This window comes from Scatophagus argus, chromosome 9 (genome assembly GCF_020382885.2).
Source record: "Scatophagus argus isolate fScaArg1 chromosome 9, fScaArg1.pri, whole genome shotgun sequence".
Taxonomy (NCBI): Eukaryota; Metazoa; Chordata; class Actinopteri; family Scatophagidae; genus Scatophagus; species Scatophagus argus.
The window spans coordinates 15,425,886-15,450,587 of NC_058501.1; the positions used below are offsets into that span (position 1 = coordinate 15,425,886).

The 24,702-nt window shown below is 42.4% G+C and overlaps 2 protein-coding genes across 12 annotated transcripts in view; one reads left to right on the forward strand and one right to left on the reverse strand.

Annotated features, from left to right (window-relative positions):
- si:dkey-246i14.3 (ephrin A4) overlaps positions 1-13,592 on the reverse strand; it is a 30,084-nt gene extending 16,492 nt beyond the window's left edge. For both annotated transcript variants that reach the window (XM_046399347.1, XM_046399348.1), the window contains exon 1: positions 13,463-13,592. In XM_046399347.1, coding sequence (XP_046255303.1) covers positions 13,463-13,587 — 125 coding nt within the window. In that variant the 5' untranslated portion in view covers positions 13,588-13,592. The remainder of the gene's footprint in view (positions 1-13,462) is intronic.
- The window catches only part of efna3b (ephrin-A3b), a 76,761-nt gene continuing 65,569 nt past the window's right edge, over positions 13,511-24,702 (forward strand). For 3 of the 10 annotated variants that reach the window (XM_046399339.1, XM_046399338.1, XM_046399336.1), the window contains exon 1: positions 14,111-14,487. The gene's annotated coding sequence lies outside the window, so the exon portion shown is untranslated. Of the gene's footprint in view, positions 13,649-14,052; positions 14,488-24,702 lie in introns of those variants that run through there. The other 7 variants (XM_046399341.1, XM_046399343.1, XM_046399344.1 and 4 more) reach the window with 5 other exon arrangements.

Sequence of the window (24,702 nt, forward strand, 5' to 3'; positions counted from 1 at the left end):
GTATGTCCTGAGCGCACACATTGCGACAATATGGATTAGCATTTGGGTGGGTAAACAGTTTCAGGGGGGAAGCCCCATGCAACAAAACAAACCTCATTCTTCTGGCTTCATTAAGGGATACGATACATTGGAAAGCACTGTATATCCATAGAACTTGGTGCACAAACATTTGTCACAATGGCTGTAGGTGTACGTGCATAACTTAGGTAAAGTGATTGGTTGCACCTTTCTTGGCCTGCAGACTCCACAGAAAGACCAGAAGGCACAGGGAATTCAAAATGTATGGATCAGCAGGCTCCTTCGTGGACCCACATTACCTATCAATTTACAGACACAAATAAAACACCCAGATACACGAACAAACAGATACACATCTGCTGCTTCCGGCCCAAAAGGATTCCCAGCCTCAGGTTAAGACAGACCCTATTTTATGCCTGTTATTACATAGGACCTCCTCTGTGTGGGTGTGTATATGTGTCCATTCTGTGGGACTCAGCAGCATAACAGGATGTATAGCTATGGCCATGAGAGCTGAGGAAAATTGCATGATTTGAGCCCACAGGACCCATCAGTATGAAAACCAATCCATCGGAACCATTTTGATACGGCTGCAGGTCTGCAGAAACCATCATCCCCCTTTGTAGCAGAGCTCTGTCATGCATAGGCACCGTTCACCATGTGTGGTCTGGTCGGATCCTAAAATAAGCTTTCCAGTGACTACTCTCAGAGGTATGAAATTACTGTCCACAATATAAATGGACAAGAGTGCAGTCTTGCAGTCTATCGCTCGTTTATAGTTTTCGCTGTTTGACCAAAAACACTGCATGTCAAAATGTTGCCTCACCATAACTAAAAGCACAGCAGCAGCTAAAAACGCTGCCTGACTTGACTCTCTCACCTGCTCTGCGTGGAGGTGGTCGCACTTGTAAGAGGAGTGCGAGTGGAAAAAAAAAAAGAGCACAAGGAGAAGAGTTTTGGCTCTCACGCGGAGAAGAGTGATGGGGAAAGTGTGCGGTGAAAGAGATGTGCATGGGCGAGAGCAGAGTGCGTGTACGGCGAGGGGCATGCGAAGGGGTAAATAAGGTCAGACGTGCAGTTGCCAGGACAACAACCAATCCTGGGCTTGGGATTGGAGCCAAGCCAATGCCCCACCCATCCATCCTTTGCTCCAGCCGTCTTTTTTCCTGCATCCCTCTGTCGGACAGCCTAAACCTCAGAGTAATGAGTGCTCTCCATGTTTCTGCAGTCTAAATGGAGCTGCAGTGTAAATACAGGGCTGATCTGTACAGGTGCCAGGCTCAGATACATAAGCCTGAATATAGCAACAGTACCTCACCACTCAGACTCTGACAGGACAGACAGAGGCGGGGGGGAGACAGTGACAGCCATGATGGGTGGACGCAAAAAGCCATGATTCAAACTATTTGTGAAATCTATCAAAGTGTACAAGTGTGCTACAAAGTGGCAGCTGGGCTGATTCACTGTGTCAACATCATTTGTCTCATGTTTATGTACTAACTTTGCTGTTTGGGCCCTTCAGATTTGCACACAGTGCAAGAGCTGATAAGTCCTGCTAAAGAGAGGCTGTAAACAAATTAATCTTAACTTGTGGAAAATACCACCTACACAAAGGTTGGTCATATTGGGCTTCATGCCAGTTAGGCTGAGGTCTTTTCTAATGTGCTGCAGCTTCTCTGTTTTACATCATTATACACCAAATATCATTAAGATTTAGGCTGTTATTCACATAAAACAAGTAACTTAAAGATATTACCTTGGGCTCACTATTTTTTTTAAACACCCAACAAGATTAATTGATTACAAAAATAACCAGCACTTGCAACCCCAACTTGTCACCTCTGGTCCTCTTTTCAGTGCAGCTCATCTGTCTTTGTCTGCATAAGAGGTTTTGTTTCCCCATCAAATCACAAAAAGTGTTTTCGTTACAATGTTCAATAAAGACAATTGACCACCTTGGACTTGTCAGTTGCTTTAAAAACTCCTACTTCAGTGCTTTTTGCCAGACTGGTTTTATAGACGATAAAATGGTCTTCGTAGCAGCGTTTCGAATTACGATACATCAGAAAAGTGCTTTTTCCATGAGATGAGAACACTTACATTGTTTTGTTCTTGATTTCTTTATGAAGTTATTTTATATGGTTATCAATTTTTCTTTTAGAGTCCCTCCAGTGTTGCAGTTTGTGTTCAGCACCTTCCTCTATTACATTAACTGCACTTAACTACACTTATCTGTGTCTCTGGTCTTTCACCAAGGCCCACCTGTGTAAGTGGGTTAAGGAGGACATCCCAGCAACACCCCTTAAAACACACACACACACACACTTACTCAGATACACTCCTCATGCAGTGAAAAGGGCGCTCGCAAAGCAAATACACTTAGCCAATAAATCAGACTTGGCTTTGAGAATCCATCATTTACTAAGTAGGTCACACTTCTGATGCCGTAGACACTCTTTCTTTCCCATTCTTATACTCTGTTTTTGTCTCTCTCTATGATGTGAAGGTCAGTGCTGGATAGGCAGCATACACTATTCATCCCAGGAGCGTTCTTTGGTGGTTAATAGAAAGGAATGGCCAGTTGGACAGCTAGAGTCGTCCTTGAGTCAGTCAGTCCGTCAGTCCATCTCACACACACACACACACACACACACATACACACACACACAGACAGCTAAGACACGTCAAGGAAATCTGACCAATACAGCCAACGTGCCTGAATTATTTAAACAGAGGAAAGAAGGGGAAAGGAGAAGATGGAGGAGAAAAAAATGAGACAAAACTTGAGGAGTAAATAGAGTAAGCTGGTCCCTTTTCAGTCCTCGTGACTCCTGGTGAACTTAAAACTTCTATACTTGGTTTCAATCCCATCTCCCACCCCATCTTGAGCAGGTCTCATTTCCTTCCCCTGTCAGTATGCCTACACCTTCTCGTCCTCTCTTCCCTCCATTGCCTCTTCCACCATCATTTCACCCACTACGCTCCAGCACCCCCCAGATCCCCCCCCCGCCACCCTCCTCCATCTTTTTCTCTGTTTATCTAAGCACTTTCACGGTCACTGCTTTGGAATCCCAGGAGTCTAAACTGGCCCCTTCTCTCTCCCTCCCTCATAGCCGATCCCTGTCTCTCTCTCTCCCCCGCCATCTTTCTCCGTCACATCGGTTAAGATTCATATCGGTCTGTTCATCGGGAGTATGGAAGGTCCCCCCTTATTCCCCCTCGGGGCAGCCAGCTTTGTCCTGTTCTAGTCACGCACAGCCACCCACCCACCCCGTCCTCACACACATGGACACATAGGTAGGACACTTACACTGAAGTCTAGTATCAATCTGTTCAAAAGAGTTAAAAGAATAAAATCATTGGATATTTTCTGACAAAATTCGCCACTTTGGTGCCTACAATATTAAATGTATGTTATTCACAAAGCAAATATAGTAAATTAAAGTCAAGAATATTAGATTATCTAATGCTTTATAGCAAGTGTAATAAAACTCATGCTTTTCATATTTGAGCTTATATAACTGGATGCCATTCTGTGCCTCAAAGCCAGATGCCCGTGAATTTCTTGGAAAGGCAAGTTGAGTTCCACAACACTGATGAAGGGTTTGGACACAATAAGAGGGAAGAGGGAGGAGGACAAGGGGGAGGTTAGGAGCCCAGAGGAAGGAAGTGGTGAGGGTCAAGAAGAGAGGTGCAGACGGCAGTCTCACACAGTGCTAACAACAGCCTGACACTGGACAGGGATTAACTGATTAATTTGGGATTAAAGATGACTGGTCACTACTTAAAGTAATGAACCACACTGACCTAAAATTACAAGATTAACTCACACAAGGTACAGTGTGGGTGTTTTTTTTCCTCATGACAGCAAGTTCATTGTAAATTAGCTGCAAAGCAAGCAAATACCACAAAAGTCCACTTGTTCAGCTATTTGCTGTCTACCTCTGATTAAGAACAACACTGCTTACGACAATGTTCTGTCTCGAAAGGAAATCCATCAGGGACCCTCCTTAAATGTAAAAACACACAGTGAGTAAGGGATTTTCTGACTTTGATGACGAGGCATTTGTCATGGGTGTATTTTTCGGAGAACACACATTAATTTCACAATCATAAACACAGAGCATCTGTTCCAGTGTTTTGAAAAGTGCGCTGCGTACAAGAACTCCATTTCCAGCTGAATAGGAGAGCAATGAGATTCATGAGTTCTCCTGCTACAAGGCCATAGCTATGGAGATTTGGGACAAGGCTATTTCCCCTCTTCCATTCAGCACAAAAATGCCACCACTACTCTGGATGCTCTCAGACTGTGAATTAGAACCATCTGATCATTTCTGATGAATACAACAAAACCTGTGACAGACAGCGTTTCATTAAAAATGACGGTTTCCATAAAAAATATGTTAGAAAAAACTTTTTAAATTGACTGACACAATTTAATCAATTTAGCCATTTAGCCAGTAAGGCCAGTATTTAACTCCATACTCTGCATACTGTGTCAGCAGCCAGTCAGAAGCTACCTAGCATCCTACAAATGTAATATGCACCATACCATGATTAAAAAAAAAAACTGCACAACTGTATGTTGATCAAAGAACTAATTCTGAAAAAAGGTCCACATTCCCTCAAACTCATAAATAAAAGATGTGATTGGAACAAAATGTTGAGAAGAGAGAAGGGAAGGGCAGAAAAAAGAACAAGGAAGCAGAGAGAAAAAATAGCAGCCAGAGTACCAGGAGACAGGGATCAAGCTGCGCATTACTGCACGCCCGAAAATCATGTGGTACTGGTTATTGCTACAAAAATATCCAAACATGCTGGCACACACACACACACACCGCGTCATCTTTCCCTCAAAGCTTGTAAAACTCATAGGCTTAGGTGAGATAGCATAGGCATGTTAGAATAAGCACATGATACCACATTCCATTCATATTTTGCCCTTTTTACTCAGGTAAAGACACTCTACTGTAATTTTACAATATGCATAACCACCTTATGCTTAGTCAACACACACGCACACACACACACAGAAACCAGAAAGCAGTGTCAGTACTAAATGGGGTGTGATTCCTTCTAGGGCTCTCCCCAGAGTCCGAGCAGCCGTGTGCAAGTGTGTAGGCAGGCAAGACGATGATACTATGGGTAGTGTGTGTGTGTGTGTGTGTGTGTGTGTGTGTGTGTGTGAGTCTGCACCACACCTGTATACAAGCCTGCTTCACAGAGTCTGTGTGTGCTGGTATGAAGGGAGGGGCTGAGGAGAGGGAGGTTTGCTCCTCACGCCTGTTTGTGACAGTGATAGTAATACCTGCTGACATCCTTTCTTCCTCTCTCCTTCTCTCCTTCTCTCCCTCTCACCTCATCCCTCCATCCCTGGGGGCCTTCCTGAGCTGTTTTGGGAGTTGAAATCTGTTGACTCTTTCCCTACCATCCTCTCCTTAACGCATTCTCCATCCTTCACCCCCCACCCCCACTGCAGGTCTAATGTTTTTACAATCTCTGGGGGCTGATGAAAAAAAGGGAAGCAGAGAGGAAGTGTGTGTATATTCATATGTGGAGAGTGTGGCATGTGTATGCCAGCGCATAGAGAAATAGAAAAGAGGAATGTATGTGTTGCACACCATTGGGGGCTGGAAAGTAGGCTGTGCTGCCATACTTCTGGGAGGCAATGCCAAAATAATATTTGTTTTTTCTTCCACCATGGAAAAGTCTCCCAAAAATCATACGCAATGTTTGTCATGTGATCCGCCTCCTCTGGAAATCACAAAGCGCAGGATAAAAGGTGTGTTTTTCTAGCAACTGAGAATATCGTGGTGAAAAAGGTGTTACTTAAAGTGTTTTTTTTACAACGAGAAGTAATTCTGATCAGCAGGATTATTTGTAAAAAAGATGCCACACACAGAAGTATACACCCCCTAAACACACACACACACTCACATCCTTTCAAGTCTTTTTATTTGAGTGTCTCCTTGTAGTGTCAAGATAAAGTGCTGAGGAAGAAGTACTGGGCTTTCTAGCAGGCGTATTAGTCCATAAAGTTTGTTCTGGTGTGAAGATGGCCGCTGCTAATTTCTGGATGCAAATCAGCTCACTTAATACATACTGCAACAAGTACATTTTATGACAATCATGTGTGCTTGTGGATTTGAAATGACCAGCAGCTGACATAATCAGGAGATGGTAAATAAAAGCTGATGAGTCAGGACTTACTGAAGTAAAGAACTCTTGCAGTGTATTCTCTCCTCTCTGCTACTTAGGGATTTTCCATTTCCTCTAATAAGTGCAGGCCTATAATAGACTTTGTATGATTTAATTTAAAAGAAAAGTACATTTTATCCTTAAGTATGCCTTTCCACAGCAGAATGGTGGCTTGCATTATTATGATAATAAAGGTACGAACACATTTAAATTATTTCTTTAATAAAAAAAAAAAATCACTACTTCTCTCTAGTTTTTATTATAATAAATAGCTGAAACTATTGTCAAATCCAGGGACATATCACATCATTTAAAGGCAAAAAAAAAAAAAAAGTGTTTCACTTACACAGACTCTTTACTTTTGCAGTGTGTCTCCATGTTTGTGGCTTAGTGGCATACTGATCTGACTGGCAATATAACTACTGCACACAGAATGTGCTATCGGGGTCAGGCGCGACTAGTGCAGAACACTCACAAAGGACGCCGTCCTGGCAGCTAACAACAGCATTCATCAAGTGACAAAAACAAAAGCAAATTGTCAAATTGGGAGACTCGTATCTGCATGTTCATATAAATAAGAAATGTAACTGTGCGAGCAAAGTGTTTCTTCACAGGATTCATCTTGGTTTCTGGACAAAAAGCAGACATTTGCACCCAAATACTCTGAGATAAGAGGTTGCACTTGAAAGCATCATCTTGACAAGTTGGCAATAAAAAGAAGTTTTGGAGCCATTGTCCATAAGCACCTTTGAAGACTCGAGGTATGATGGCAAACATGTCTCACTGTCCTCTTGGCAGCAAGGACCTCGTATGGTACAATAATCCCGGTTTCTGCTATACAGCCTTTTGCTCTGCCTGGGTCAATACTAATTCAATTTCTGTCTCAGGGAATTCCCAGGTTGCCTCTTGGCAAGATTTCTGAGCTGAGTGGAAGAGCATTGTGTGAGGTTATATGTACTTGAGAGTGTGTGTGTGTCTGCCTGTTTCTGCGTACGTGTGTGTGCGAGTATAATTCCAAAATGCACATATGGCTAAACAATGAGCAGACTGTGTTATTTTGGTGAAGATTAATTTGACAGTGTTTCCCACATTGGAGTTTACATATTCTCACGCCACAATTTAATTGCTGTTTTGTATGTCAAAGAAATACACAGTCGGCCTGACACCCACAACAATGCCAGCTCTTTGTGTGCCATGAATGAATGAATCTGCTCCCACTCAGTGCTCACCAACAGCCCTTAACCACCATAACCAGCCTCTTCACACACGTACGGCACCAGCAGCAGCAGCCATTTTGCGCCAAAGCCATGCTGCGCCGTGCCAACCGAGCTGCAGACAGCATTTGGACATCATTTCATTCCACAGCTGTTCCATCCCACTTGGAGACATTCATGCAATACAACTTATTACAGCTTAATGCAACCTAATATTGATGTATGTGTGTACACAGAGAAACGCGGTGGTGTGGGGATGGAAATTGGGAAAGAGATGGGTCTACACATGCAGTCTAGCGATAATGCAAGAAGCCAGTGATAATATCTGGGTGTTAAATTGGTATCGATTGACTAAATATCCTGACCAGGAGGAGAGAGCGACCATCCTTTCATGCTTGTACACCATGTCTGTGCCGACGGCTCCAAGCTGCACTGTGACTATCTGATCCATTTTAATACAGACATCCTCACCGCTAGGCCTCTGCCCAAACCTCATTTTCAACACAGTGTGCTTAAGTCTGTGTATGTGCATATCTCTGCAAAGATTATTTTTGTTGTGCAACTTTAATGTTGGGTTTCATTCTCACTAAACAGGACGGTTTTACTGATTTCACACAGATAGGCACATAAAAAGGAGGCAGTGTCAGTACAGTAGGTAGTAACCCCTATCCATTTCTGTAGAGATTCACCTGAAAGACTTCACAAAATGAGGCCACGTGACACTTTAGTTCAAAAGACATGGTGTTACAATACTCTATCTGCAAGCCGCACCTTTAAAAATGCCAAGCATCCAAAGGCTATAACACACCTTTTCCCTCCAACACTTTAGTCACACCTAAAATCAACTAACGAGTGGAAACAAAACAATGACCTATTTAGACGAGAAGCGGGCACAGCGGTTGGTATGTTCCCATAGCCACACACCACTGGCCGGAACTGAGGATTTTTACAGTCAAAGCCACTTTCCCTACTGCTGTGAGTGGTAGTGAAATCACAAAAAACTAGTAAAAAACAAGAATCATGTGTGAGATCACAAATGAATCAAAACCCTGAGAGCTTTAAGGCTTGCATCCTGGTGCATTTCTGGGTTTTGTTTTTCCAGAACTGAAATTTATCACACTCCATCTCTTCTCAAGGAAACAATGACTTCCCTTTTAGCAGGTCACTTCCAAACACACACACACACACTTCTAACTAAGTGCCATTGTTCCACTGAAATGAACTTCAACCAACAACAATGGTACCAAATGTCAATTCACCAGAAGTACAAATCACTGAAATCTCTGCCTCACATTGTTTTCCAACAGAGATGAAGATGCTGAAGTGTACACACAGTTAACTCATCCACAGTTTACCTCCAGATAATACACTCAATACCACAAACAAAGAGACAAAGCACATTTGCAAAGACAGATAAGGTACACAAACGCACTCACAAACACACCTCTGGATCTACATGGACTGCAGCACAGCAGCCAGTGAGACAATAGACACTGACACGGAAAAAAGGAGAGAGACATTGATACAGCTAGATGACAGATGAGGAGAGACGGAGAGAGAGAGAGAGAGGGAGAGAGAGAGAGAGAGAGAGAGACAGAGGGAGACAGAGGGAGGGATTGCTTTGTTAGCAGGACAGGGAATAAAGTGGTAATTACCTCACTGTGGGTTTGTTGATTATAGTTCAGCCAGGTTCTCCATGTTAATCATTTACCAGGGGAAGACAGAGATTAGTACAGAGACAGACACAGAGCGAAGAGATAGACAGTATTGAGAAATATGTTCATTTGCATGCACACACACACACACAACACAGGAGGAACAGACATATATAGACTACCTGGTGAAGAAATATTAAAAAAATAAATAAAAAAGGAAATCAGTCTAGTGCAATCATCTCCCCTGACAAGACACAATTGCAAACACTGTCTGCTTTCACTTTACTGTATACTGTTTGCATGTGTGTCTGCACAGTGTGTGTATGTGAGTGTGTGTGTGTGTGTGTGTGTGTGTGTGTGTGTGTGTGTGTGGGAAGGTATGGTATGCAGAATGTGATTTACTTTGGTATTTAAACTAGATCATTCATGGGTGCGCACACAGGGGGAAATGATGCATAAACAGAGCAGAGATTACACGGAAGACTTATGAGGGGTGCTTTCAATAAAGATACAGAAAACCAATACAAATATTCATCTCCCTACGCATCGTTTAAACATGGTTCACTGGCTTGGAGCTCGGGAGGAGAGAGAGATACAGACTGAAAGAAAGAGAGAGAGAGAGAAAGTCTTCGGAGGGGTCTGGACTGGTTTCGTGTTGTTTTACATGCGTTAAGGTCTGTGTTTAAACTTGCAGAAGAAGTTCAAGTAGTAGCAAGAGAGGATATGGGTAGGAGAAATTGGTTTTAATATTCCTTTTGTTCGGTCTGTCTCTGTGTAAATGTTAAACTCTCCAATTAACACCTTGCTAATCCACTATTCTACAGCAGGAATGAAAAGACAAGAGGAGCCAAGAAACAGGAGCCTGAAGTTTGAAATATGATCCAGAGGAACTGTTGCAACAAGTTTGCCTCCTGACATGTTGGTTAAGAGGGAAAGCACTCGTAAAGGTGTGAGCCAAGAACAAGGGTAGGTCAGATGTCAAAGAAATCGAGTAGCTTATTTAAAGTTCAGCTTTGGGTGACATTTACTCTTGTTGCAGATGTATGAGCACATGTAGGTATGCTGAGCCATCTCTTACAAAAGGTAACTCAATCCTTAAAGTTCCTGCATGCTGCTCTGAGTGAACTTTCTGACAGATTTTGACTGAATTTAAAAGGATGAATGCAGCAGAAGAGGTGGGCACTCGTTGTATCAGCAAATAGGCTGGTCCGCTTATGTGGTCCAACAAGTTTTAAAGCACATCACAGCACGGGGGAGGGGGGTAATGAATCAATAAACTAGTATGAGCTTCCTAGTCAGGGCAGAACTGAGATACACTGCCAGCATACAAACAAACACAGTCTCAAGCTTAAAGCACTGGTTAGAATGTATTACTAAAGTTTAACTACTCAAGGAAGTAAAAATAATTTCTCCTCTAATAAGAACTATCGCTCTGAGAGAAACACTGCAATGAAATCCAGAATGATCATAAAACCCTGTTCATAAAATCATAAAAGAGGGCAATCGAACCACTTGAGCCCCACAGTGAAAGAGGCCAGGGTATATGTCTCCACGATGTTCAACGCTGACCCCGCAGTCAGTCTATCACTTCCATTTCAGGGCTCCATTTTTCAATCTGGAGGGTGCTAAATGTGTGCCAGTTAAAGTGTTTCACCGAGCCTTTTCTTACAAGGCCCTTCAGTCTCCACTTCATTGCCCCTGCTTCATTAAAACCATAAATCTAGATGTCGAAGAAGCTGCAATGGCTAGAGAATGTCTTTTGTCATCTGTGTTAAGAGGAGCCTGTTTACTCACCAGCTACAGTTATGTTACAGCTGAGCCTTTAATGTAACGTCTAGAATGGCAGCTTGCTCCTCTTTAGCTGTTTTTTTTCCAGTGTCACAGGTGGCAGCAATAATGAAGGCATGAATAAACTGGTCCACTCGATTTTTTGGCTTTCAGCTGTCAGCAACTCATTATTAGTTCAACATTCAACAGATTCAATTTGCTACATTGCTGACATTTACAAAGAAGGGAGAGCCAACAGAAACAAGCACCGTGGCCAAATCAGCATCTGCCAGTAACTCAGAAAAATGTAAGATACGATATTTAAAGCTTCATTAATTGATTTTTGGAGTGCAGCATATTAGCATGTATGGTTGCACTGTTAGTAAACAACAGTTGCCTATTCACAGGACCAGCATCCATGGTGAAACATTAACATTTCAAGTCCTGAGTCTGGCAACCTGGTGAATCTAAGTGCAAAAATCACTCTGTTCTAAGTCCAATGTTTGCCATGTTTTGTTCTCCAACAACTCCTGAGGGAAACGTGGTTCTTGGTTCTTTAGCTGCTTAGCTGCTAGTCTGCAACTTAGTCCCTCTGGTGTGTGGTATTGACCAGATAGCTCAGAATGGGGTTTATCGCAGCTATTTTGCAGTGAAGTTGTTAAAAAAAAATGTTAAAAAGAAAGTTAAACTGCTCTGTAAAACTGCAGAGTCAAATGAAAATTCTCTGCATGTGACCTCTTTCATACTTCTGATATATTTCGTCTTCTGATCCCTCATTAGTATAAAAAATTTGATTGGAGCAGCTTTAAGAAATGAGCGCAGAGCTTTAATTCCACAGTTAAGCTTAATGTCAATCTATTACAGTATTGTGGATTAATAAAAACCCACATCTGGATATTTTGCAACTTTTGTGATCCTTTCTGTTCCATGAGCAGCAGTCCTGGACCACACAGTACATCGCCAAGCCAACTTAAGCATCGTTCTGCTGTCCCTGTCCCTCTCCAGGCTACATTTGCAGGCCTCAAGACAACCTGACTCGCTGGCTGGCAGCTAATAGAAAATATGGTATGGGAAAATGACTGAAGCTCAACTAATCACACCGCCAATATCCATCACTGGGCAGAAGAGAGTCATGAGAGATAAAGGGCATGAAGGAAGGGGGGTGGAGGGGGGGATGCAGACAAAAAAATGAAAGGGAGAGTGGGATGTAACAAGGGAGGTAATGAAGAGTGAGGAGAGGAGAGGAGGAATGAAACAGAGTCCTAGCTGCATACCCAGGAGATTCTGAAGCGGGTGCAGCATCACGGCTGTGCTGATAGCTTTGTGATTGGGTGGTGTTGCTGATGAGAGTGATTCTCTGCCACAGTGGGTTACCCTCCGCCGTGATGCTGATGGCATTGTGATTGTGTGGTGTTGCAGCCAACTGTGTGGCCCTGCCACAGGCTGTGACCATTCATCCCTGAATCTCTGGGGAACAAGAAGGTGCTTCCTAATCCTCACAGTGTCCCTCCCTACCACATTTCTGTTGGATCCCAATTACAGAACTGGGTTTTACCCACCTGGATAGAACCTCAGCCTACTCCAGTACAGGATGAGTCCTGCAGACCTGACAAAGGAGCCCTTGGGGGAATTGTGAGCCACAGGAGTCATATTTCTGTCACTTTTTTTTTTCTTCCTCAAATGCAAAATGCAAGATAAAACTGTGGCTGACAAAGTGGTCTCTGTGGCCAAAGACTATTAAGCAAAAAGGTCATTCATGAGAGCATTTGGGAAAATCAGGCCTCATGGCGAGTGAGAGCTCTCCAAATAAGCGAGTGAGAGATTTGCAGATGTGTTATTTTGGGCAGAGGACCTACTGGCAATGCAGGTCTTCCACCTCAACCCTTCAATTTGCCAGACTGGAACACCTGGATCAGCAGGTGAGCCTGACTCTGCCTTGCTAATGGCCCCAATCAACCCATTACATAAACTCACACACACACACACACAGACCTTCCCACTACCTACCTACATATTTGCCTGTGCACAGCAGCACTTTAGCCTTTAATATACACCTGTGTCCTCAGAATGCTATCTAAGACACTATTAGGAGCAAACGCTTAAGAAGAAACCCTTACTTCTGGCATAATCACTGACTGCAACATGCAGTGGAGAGGTGAAAGCCAAGGGTTGGAGTTTAGTCATCTTGCTAATGATAACTTCGCTGCAAAAAGAAGGTGAGATCAGGCCACTCAAATGAGCCCAAGAGTCCAGGCTTTATAACTGAACTAAAATACCTGTCTGATAGCTTTTGGGTTAATGCAGGTTTTAGGTAGATTAATCACACCTGCTCTGCTCTTCAATTAAGTACACAAAGACGAGATCTGCCGCATAGCAGGCATTCTTAAACACCAACTTAAAGCCTGACTCATTTAGTAGGAATTAACGCGGATGTTGTGTAATAGGCAGGCAGTGTTCAGCACAGCCGTGTTTCTCCTGTGTTCTATGTATGGCGAAACGACCCAAGTTTAGCTCTTAACATTAAACTTTCATTTGGTCCGCAATAACAGTGACAAACAATCTCATTTTGCCCCGGAAAAGAGCAACAGGAAGTGCACAGTGTTTTCTCACCTTGTGTTTGTTGAATTCCAATATACAATGTGTCTTTTGGCCACAGCAGCTGAGATTATGTTCAGGAGGAAAACCGCCGCTTTCCACGCAGGCAGAGCTCCCGGTGTCCGCACAAGAGAGCGCATCCTGACCGCCGCAGGGGCCACGGAGAGGCTCCGCACCGGCAGGGAGTGCCGCGTAAATCAGGTGAGGAGACCCTGTCAGAGGAGCTCGGTGGGCAAGTTTCCTCCAGCAGCTTCACCAACTCATGAGCAAAACTCAAAGCTTCTACGTCATCTGATGCTGCACTTTCGCATGATGCGTAAAAGTAATGAGATTAAAGACGCTCACAAAAAGAAAAATGAAAAAAAAAAAAAAAGTTAAATCACAGGTTGCAGAGTTGAGGGTGTGAACCACACTGAGATTTTGTCCATGATCCGCATGATGGATTTGAATTGAGATCTCTTTCCTGGAAAATAAACCAAAAAGAGAGACACTAAACTTGAGTTTAAACTTCAGGGCTTCCAACATACAGTAAGGGGTCAGAATATCAGTCAAAATGCCAGCTGACTTGGCAGCAACAGGCTGCTGGGCGCTGGAAAGGGCGGATACGCTGATCTGAGGGCGGTGCTGCGAAACTTTGGGCCAATCAATCGACAAGGGTGTGGTGATGTGTGATAAGTGTAGTGCAAAGTTAAATCCTTGTGAGGTGCGCCGACTGGCGTGGAGATACAGCCTGTCAGTGTTCCAGATTCTCAGGACTTCCTGTCCTCTTTTCTCCTCTCTGATATGACTGATCCGGAGCTGGACGCTTAAACTTAATGAAACTTGTGTCGTACAACAGGCAGCGCCCAGCTGAAAGAGTCCTGCCAGACCTTCAACAGATCTGCTCTGCACCTGCTGGGGGATTTTGCTCATGGGTAGGCTACTCCATCAATGAGCTGCAGCTGGTTCAACAAGCAGACTTCCCACTTGATTCCTCCCTGAACTTCCTTCCAGCCTTACAGCATGCACTCTGTATAGCTCCAAGCAGGGCAACATTAAAGGTAAAATGAGCCAACACACAACACACAAGATAATGAAACGGTGGGGTGTAACACCGCGTGTCCTTCACAAGATACACATTTAGTTCAGCTACACTTAACTATATGTAGTGTGTGTGTGTGTGTGTGTGTGTTGATAAGTATTAATTCTCTGGTTGTTGTCAGCCACCCCAGGGGAGGGTGTAGTGACAATAATCACTACGCCTCCATTGGCGAAAACCACTGGTGGTCCCCTCTAATTATCTGATTCTCTAAGTGTGTGTGTGTGTGTGTGACTAAGAAAGAGAGAGAGATTACCAACCCTGCTATTGTCCCAGCTTTATCACTCATCCAGACAAAGTTACACTGATAGCTTTGTGTTATCAGCTGCTACAATTGCACGTTTGGCTATTTCCTTTCTGCAGGGCCCCCTCCTTCTCTCTACCCTTTATCCCGTGTGTGTGTGTGTGTGTGTGTGTGTGTGTGTATGTGTGTGGTTCATCGTGTACATGTGCGTGTGGCACTAGGACTCATTAGCTCACTTCCTGGAGGTCCTAATCATTAATTTCCCATGATGCCTTAGTGCTCCTGTGTGGCTAATTTGTCCCCAGTGAGCTAGCACTCCCTCAGTAAACGTGGAGCAGACCACAGAGGAGTAACTCACTCTGCAGGGGTCTCTCTCTCTCTCTCTCTCTCTCTGATTGATCTATAGGTCCAGACAGTTCCTAACAATTTTTTTTGAAAGAGTGCCAGAGGTTAACAATTCTTTGTGAAAATTCATTTTATTCTCCTTCTCTTTCTCTGAAAAACCTTTCCAACTTTAGGATTGTCTGCAGAACATCACAGTTTAAGTATTCAGTGGCCCTGCAGCCAACTCTTCTGTCTGAGACTATAAATTGAACAGTTTCCTCCCCCTTGACTCAGATTAGATTGAAGAGAAAAGTGGTCTCATTTACCTCATGGGAGCACCAATTGAAATTATGATGCACTAAATTAAGAGCCATGTTGATTGCAACGCTGATGGATTTTGCACGTGTTAATGGTCGTTTTAGCTAAAAAGGTAGAAAACTTCACAGCCTTTCCTCACCCTCAAACCCTCACCCTGTCTCTTCCCCCTCTGTTCTTTAATATTTGTTTCCACTCCCCCGTGTCCACTATTCATCATTATCAGCACTCTTTCCAAAGTCTTTTTCCTCTTTTTTCTTCAATCTCTATACATCATCTGTCCTCATCCTCTCCCACATTGATCTCCCCATTACTGGTCAAATATGTTTTTCCCCAGTCTCCTGGCACAGTTTATTTCAACAAACATTTTCTCTTATCTTATAGACTCTGAGCCTTCATCCAGAATTAATTCCCTGTTCAAGATTCCTAAATCTAATTTTAACTTAAGCCCCCCAGAAAACCAGTGAGACAAGCACAGACAAAAACACAAACACTCAAAATGTCTCATGAAATAATCAAAAGTGCTCTAACAATGGCAGAAACCTTGGACTTGAAAACCATCTTGAATTGGACTAAAGATGACTCATCAATATGACAACTTGGAGTCCGAGCCCGCATTGATTTTCCCCAGTTGTTTGTAACACTTTGAAAGCTAGAAATTATTTCAGCCATTGCCTCAGGTGTCGACTAGTTTTTAGAGTCATTATCAATATGAGCACAATTTCAGGGTTGTCTGTTATAGGAGGAAGTAAGAAATGATTGGCTGTTTTTGTTTTTTTTCTCCATGTGCATGCTCAGTTTCTGAGAAAAGTAAAGACCCTCCCGAAAAGGATCTCAATCGATCCTTGTCATAGACTCTGCGAGTGGAGAGCAATGTTGGTGCAAAATCTCCCAATCAGGTTGAGATCGTGTTCACACCATTTATACATTCATTAAACCATTGAGTGACCTTTTACCCTGCTTTTTGTGGCTCATTTATTCATGTTTATCACTCCTCTGAATGATTTTCCATTTTCTAGACGTTTTGCATTAAGATATTAGCTTACTTATTATTTAATGTTATATGCCAAAGGGATTCTTAGATTTAACTCCCTTTCATTGTTCCTTTTCTTTTTCTCATTTATCCTGTTCTTTCTCCTCTCTGGCACTCCTCACCTCTTCTTCTTCTGCTTCTTCTTCTTCTTCTTCTGCTCTCCATTGCTTTTGTACAGTAGTGTCAGTGGCCTCTTAATCCTGTTATCTCCACATATACAGGCTGACACCAAGCCACTCGCCAGAGCTGTAATCAACTACCCTACACACACACACACACACACACACACACACACACACACACACACACACACAAACACACACAGACACACCCCCACACTTGCTTTTTCTTAAACACACACAGCGTGAACACACTCCTCTCTATATACCTCTCTCTCTCTCTCTCTCTCTCTCTCTCTCTCTCTCTCTCTTTCACTCTCACACACACACACACACACACACACAGCTGGACTATTGGCTATGCACCATTGGTAATCATGATTCGTACAAATCTTAGCCTGTCTATCACTCATCATTTGAAAACCACTGCGTTCCCATAAGACATCTTGCCTTTGTCTGTCGCTCTTCTCTGTGCCTTCTCCCTTCTTTCAGTGCTTCACATTCTGCTGCACAGTCTTTTCTTCTTCTTCTTCTTCTCTTGACATCCCTGCATTTCAGCCCCCGCAATGGTAATACTTATCTCCAAATCAGAGAAATTCATAGATTAATGGTCAGCCAGGATTATTATGTTTTTCTTTTTTTTTTCTCTGATGAACGAATGAACCCACTCACCCCTAACGCACACTCACAAAAGACGTCTTATCATAACTTTGTCTTTCCTTTATCTTTGTCATTTTGTACTTTGTGGAGCTGCTTTTTTCCCTGCCTTTCTTCTGCACGCCTACAACACTTATTTGCAACAGTGCCGATTTTACGGGGTCATCACTTTACTTGTGTGTATTTTTCTTTCTCACCTTTTCTTTTGTAAAAGTACATTGTGTGTGGCTCTTGCCTTGCATGTTACCTCTGCTCTTTTCCTCCCCTTCTCTCGCTGCGTCTCAGTTCCGTAATTACAGCTCTGGACTCAAGCAGTGATGGTAAATGCTTTTCTATTCCCCGATCTCCATCACTCCCCCTGAATCTCCGTCTTTCCCTTTCTCTCACCAAGCAAATTACATCTTGGTTACTATAGAGACATGTTTATTGAATGCTTTTTGCTGCACTTTCTTACTTCCCCCCCTATGCCTTTCCTCCCCTTCTTTTCTTCGGGTCTACCTGCGTTTACTCTTTTATTTTTTGCACTCTTGTGAATTGATGGTCATCTGTGTCTTTTCCCTCATTTCTCTCTTTTGTTGTCTGAGGAGTCACTTCATCTTCTTTAGGGACTAATAGTTGCCAAGAAAAGATGAGAACTGAGCATGTCGGATAGATTTTCAATGCAGTCGTTGGGCCTATTGTTGTTGCCATGTACCACATGTAAGCAGATAAAGAAGGCAAAGTCTCTTTTACGGCACGTGCTATCCATTACTATTGACTGCGTAAGTGGCCCCCACTGAATACAGCACTCTGATATACAATCTGATTGTGTCTCTTCATTCTCCTCATCATCATGGATACAGTGTCCAATCTGCTTTTCTTTCTCTCACCATCGCCTTCTTATTTTCTGTTTGTTCATCCCTCTTGTAAAGCTGCTGAGTCTGTTCTCCATATCCTCCCTCTCTCATAAGTGTGGAAATCAAACTTCACTACTCTTTGGATAATGATTGAAGTGTATCCATAGCATATGTTGGTACGTATACAAAGCTGGCGTCAAATACTTGCACAATTTCTCTTCTTGGTTTGTAGTTAGATCAGACAGTTACCTTCCTGAAGTGAGATTATGTAGTTTTTACTGGAGAGTGTGGCAAAAAAGTGAAAGGTGGCACCGTTGGAGAAGAGATGTAAGGTTGGCAAAAGGCCTGAGATGTCAGGCCCACAGCAATGTTTATCTGAAGTTTGCTAATATTGGATAGAATTATCAAAAAAGTAGTAAGTGGAGCTTGAGCTAAGTGTCAATGAGATATCTATAGCAGAAGTGTCCATAGCCTGAGAATGGTTTCATTTCCATTGGATTATGTAAAAAATGCATTATGACAAAGATGAAAAAAGGCCAGATTTTTTTTCTGTGCTCATAAAAATTGACTTTGTGAAGACATGTGGATTTCATAGGACAGTGATTTTTTTTTTTGCAGCTGTTAATATTATACTGGTTGGTACTGTGCTAGTATAAGAAGGCATGGCAGTGCAAAGTACTGTACATAGTCTACATAAACTTACAATAGCTGTTTTGATTGGAGACATTTTGAACTTGTCATATAGCAGGAAAAGTACAAGTGTTACCAACAACATTAACAATGGCTCTGATCAGTAAGCTGTCACAGTGTGGCAGTGAGCCAGCATGAGCCAGGACAAAGACCCTGAAACTAAATCTGCTAAATGGAATTCAGCCATCATTTGTTTTACTATTTATACCTGTGCTTTTCCTACTGTGACCAGTCTTTCACTGACAGTGAAAAGATCTTATGTACATGCCATGGCATAATGGCTTTCTAATTTTAGTATAATATATATATACAAGAATCAGTAATGTGTGGTTCTTGTTGGTCTTTTTGTCTCTAGATGTTTGATGTTTTTGAACTTTGGTCTTGGAATGGAAAAACAAATGTTTTGTGGAAGAATATCTTTATATTCTTCAATGTGAGATGTGGAAAAAAAAGTATAATTTTGGTATTGTCTTGTGCCTATCCTGCACTCCTACTCACTCTGTCTCCATATTGTTCCTCTTTCTTTCCCGTCTCTTTCTGTCTCTCCTGTCCTCCCCCCTCTGCTCTCGCAGCATTTGCAGATGATTAGTAGAGTCAGATGGAAGCCAGAAGAGGACACGCGTCCTGCTCTGCATATTCATCTGTCCTTCTGTTCCTTCCATTCACCGATCTGCTCGATGCAGTCTCTCTCCCTGCTCTCTGCCTGATTTTTCTGTCCTCTCTTTGTGCCAGCACTCATTCTCTCCTCTGAACACCTCCACAAATGATCCTCTCCTCTCCTTTTCTGTCCCCTACTGTACTGCATTTCCCCCGCTCCTCCTCTCCCTCCCAGATGGACTGTGTGAACCCTCTGTAGTAAAATTAACTTTGAGATGAACGAGGCTATGGCTGTTTGCGCATGCAGTGTGATATTCTGCCAAAAATGCAGTGAAGGTTATGTCTTGATCTATCTACTGCCAAGACGCTCCACTTTTGTGACTTGCTAGCTTCTTGGTTTATGCTCTGGTGACTAGAAAGAAACAATTTCTCTGTGTGCCAAAAAGAGATTTCCATTTAAATACAGCCAAAGAGGAGGCAGCAGGGCAATCTTGTGGTTGAAGAGACTGTCCCATTACAACACACTGAGGTTTGAACTCCATCAAAGTGCCTTTGAGGAGGACACAAATCCCTCACCTGCTCAGTCATGTGGTTCTGAATGAGATAAAAGTATGAATGAATATCCACCTTTTTTTAGCAGCTGTGTACTTTGACAGAAGAGGCCAATGCATACAAGCGCTGGACTGTCATTTTGTGTGTTTTTATAAATACTTGCTTTTGGTATCATGATAGAAAAGCCAAAATGCTGACAGTGACATCTTGATGTAAAGTCATAATAGTACATAATACATTTATGTTGATCAACTGCCTGATCAAAACTGCCTGATACAAGAGTGTCATCCAAACTTAACTCCCCCATCCCCTTTTTAACCTCTCTGAGTTCAGCCTTTCTTGCCTTTGCAATGCTCTCTTAGCTTTCTTTATAAAGTGCACAAATGCAAGTGTTTTCCAGTTTGCGTCTCTGTGTCTGCAATCTCTGACTGTCGCTATGTGTTTTTGTGGGCAGTGATCCGATCGGGATTTGGCAGACATGCTTATGTGGTAGGAACTAAAAGCAAGTTAATTGTTCCCTTAGGAAATGTTCAACCAGGCCGCACCACATAGAATTATGGGCAGAAGATAAAAATGCAGATCTTTTTTTTTTCTCCCAAGTCAATGACTTTTTTCCCCATCAATGATTTGTCCTGTGAGTTATTACACTATCGTACACTAGTGTGTGTGTGTGTGTGAGAGATTAAAATGCCCCTTTTCTGCTGTTCTTACATCACGACATTTGACAGGTTTACAATGAATACCTGCAAACATTTAATTAAACGGGAAATGTGCACATGTTTTCAATAATCCCTCTTCGTGCTCTGCAATTAACTCTACATACACTTTTACTTAATTGCTCTTAGAGGAGATGCTGCAAAAGAACAAAATACACCCTCAGCCTATAGCTAAGACCTACATAATTGCCCTGATCAGCTTTACCTCTGGTTCGGTGACAGAAATCTAAATGAACAACAGCGAAAAGGTTCTGTTAACAGCTTTCGTAGCTCCCACGTGTCGATGCGGTGGCTGATGGTTTGTGAGTTGAATTATTAATTGATAGTTATTGTCTTATTGCTCGAGGATGTGGATTCTCTGACTGTATCTGTCTGCTGTGCCGCTCTTCCCCTCCTCAGAAGATGGGTGAAAGTGATATCTCCTAATGATTGCCCTCTCGTTCTCTCCTCGCCCCCCCTTGCGCTCACTGTCTTTCAGTAAATGAGGGAAAGTGATATGGTTCTCTAATGACCAGTGTGAATAATCGCCATCTAAATAAAGGATCTGTTTGGTGCTAGAAATCTCCTAGTCTGTCTCTCGCTATCTTCCTCAACCTCTCTTTAACCCTCCACTGGCCTATTAGCTGATGAATATACGTTTCCTGTCTTGTCTCTGTCCCTCTCTCTGTTGATTTCACACCTCTAACTTTTTCTTATCACCACTCCGTGTATATCTCATGGTTAGAGTGCTGTCCCTCTTTCATCGGTCTCCTTTTGGTTAAAATCTTTTTTTTGGTCCCATGCTTTCCTCCATCTCGGATCCCGATGGCCATTTTTAATGTGCTTGTCAGTTTTCACATCCCCAGTCCATTACAGCTGTTGGGTGTGTGTGTGTGTGTATTTTTCACTCCGCGGATCAGAGAGGAGCTCAAATTGACATCCATTTCGGGCTGCACGTTTAGCTTTTATATCCTCAGCCAGAGTGAATGGTGAGAGGAACCGGAAGACATGAAAGAGTGGGAGAGTGCTGGGGAGATAAAAGAAAAGCTGTAGGAAAAGCCTTGCTGTCTGTCCTCACGTTTGTTTTGTGCTTACTGAAGTTCTTCTTCTCACACATTCTCTCTCTCTCTCTTCGTTTGGGTGAGGAGGAGCTGAGTTATTAAAACGCCAACCTTTCCAACAAGAGGCAATAAATCAAACTAAATATCCAGGGGAGAGAGAGGGAAAGAGTCAGAAATGGAGAGAGAGAGAACATGGAAATGAAAAATAGGGAATGGATAGAGGGGGATTTGATGAGCAGAAGGCTTGGGAAAGAGGGAGAGGAGATACAACAAGAGAGCGGCATTATAAATTGATGATGGGGATGAGAGGAAACAAAAGTAGTGAGGAAAATAATGAGAGTCTCATCCTGCCCACCTTATCCACTTTGATTACAGACAGACACACTGGCCAATCAGGTTTAATTCTGACTATCACTGCAAATCAATCATGAGTGAACGACTGATTTTCAAATGTTTTCCTCATTTTGTTGTGAATGTGACCTCATCTGAAAAGTGATCGAGTAATAGAGCCAGGATGAGTGGATGGATGGATGGATATTAAAGAGCCATTTGTGAGTGACAGGCCTTACGGTGTGATGCTGGTGAACAGATGATCGTTGAGGAGCTGGATATGAAGCTCAGCGTAACCCTCACACGATCCAGATCGTAAATGTTATGGACAAAGAACAATAAAAGTACATTAACCTCCTGGACATCAAAACTCAGAACTAAGAAAAGTAAGAAAAAGTGACAGATTATTTGAGGGATGTGTGGGAGCAGAGAGAAATAGAGAAATACAGACTGAGTATCTAAAAGCTGGCAGACCTGACAACCCAGAGAAAATGTCCCAGATCCATACAGTAATGGTATAAAGTATGTCCTACATATTAATCATTATGCTGCTGCACTAAAAGTTTTTTTTTTTCAGTTAGTATACCAGAAATTAACATACAAATTAGATCATCTACATGTGCTGTTAGATATCATTCAAATTGTGGTTCTCTGAAGCTCAGTCTGAGTAGACTTAATTTAACTCAATACCTGCTGAGAATTAGTATGTATTATGGATTTGGGACATGGGTTGAATATGTCAGTTTTGCCAATAAAATAGGTGGAACTGGAAAAAGACTGCAGCCTGCATGAAGGCATGAGAATCGATGCCTTTATCAAAATAAAACTCAGAAACCAAGAGTCTGACCCACTCTCAACCAAAACAATATTTACTTGGGGAAAGAACTGAACTTTGAATCAACCAAACACACTAAGTTCACTGAAAAGAATATATGTATCTCTTCCTGTGGGAAACTCATACACATTTTTAATTGTTCACAATGGGTTTCTTATCTTTCAGCATAGTGTTCAGTGTAATATAGTAATGGAAATTAGATTTAGGTGGGCAGTTGCCAAAAACAATTACACAACAAAGTGCATTTGATGGTTCTGCTAGAACTTCGTATGACAGGATTTATTCAACTGTAAACGAATCAAAGATGTTTAAATTTCATTTTTTTCAGGGCATTTTAAGTATGGAGATTATGTTATGCTGAAGAAATATTAACTGACTTGTCCATCAGCAGAAAATTAACTGGTTTCACCTTGTCAAGTGTGAGGATTTTCTGCTCAGTCACGTTTCTTCAGACCTAATCTGAAAATGTCACCCTGGACCCTGGGAAATTTTGATCTGCACTGAGCACAATTGTATAGAGCAGAAACAAGCCAATACACTTCCTGTACTTCCTACATATGACCATGGACAAGACGCAGGACGGAGCAGGCAGTGTGAGCGTGACATTGAGAGGGCTTCGAGGTTAAACGGCAAGGCCCTCTTAAATGTTTTTTTTGCCTCTTTTGCCCCATGCTCCCTCTCTCTGGCCCATTCAGCTTTAAATGCCTAATTTGAGAAGAGAGACATCAATCATAAGACAGACCCACAAATACCCGCTGAGAATCACACACACACACACTCATTATTCCCATCCACATGCCGTATATTAGGTAGTGTTCACAGATGGACAGTGTGTGTGTGTGTGTGTGTGTGTGTGTGTGTTTTTAGGGATTCAGGAGACTTCCAGGGTAATAGGAGAGATTCAGGGAGCGTGAAAGAGAGATGGAGCAATAAAGAGTAACACTCTTGTTCTCTCTCCTCCATCTCTTCCCCCACTGGACCATGAGATGGGCTGTATTTCACTACATGCATTTTAAAAAGAAAGCAATTATTATTTGCCAAGTCTGAGAATAATTATGTAATCTTTACAAGCTTCCTCTAAGGGCAGTGTTTTGTGTTTTTGAAAGTCTTGAGGATTTTTTTTGGATGGGGTGGGTTGGGGGGTGTCTGCCTTTATAATGTGTGAAAATAGAATTTAGTAATTTCCCTGCTGAGAGCTAATTTAAGGTACTGTTATGAAAGAGAAACCAGCTGACTGAGACAGAGCTGGAAACTTCAGTCATGGGTCTTGTCTGAAGATGGTCAGAAGTCACAAATATGACAGCCTGTCTCCTCTGAAATCTTGTATTTGTTGTGTTTTGTTTTGTTTTTCTGGCTACGATTTGTGGCTGATCTGTGATTCTTATGATTATTTAACGCTCTGAATTGCTGTCTTAAATGAGACTTTAGTCAAAAGCAAGACAAGTGAAACTGACTCTAAGCTAATACTGAAATGTTGTCAACTTTGTTTTTGACTGAATGGTTCAGTAGTGAACACTGTCTTTTGGAATACCGATCAGTTGAAATGAGGAAAAACTTTCACCACTCGCACCCTTTGGTTAGTTTGTGAGGGCACCTGTCTTGCCATCTGTTTGTATGTTTAGACATTTGGGTGTGCGGCAGGAGTTGACCCTTAGAAATGGACTTGAAAAACAGCGGCATCATTTGACTGCTGTGAGCACAGAAAACAACTGTGGGTGCATAAAAACAAGATGATGAATAATGGAAAAGCAAACGGAGATCATTTGGAGAAAACATTAGCCGGAGACTGCAGCTTTTGTTTGCTCTGCTGTCAATTTTTGAGGTCATTTTTGCTGTATTTTAAAATGCAAACTCACATTTTAATTCACCATTTCTGCTATCAAAATTGT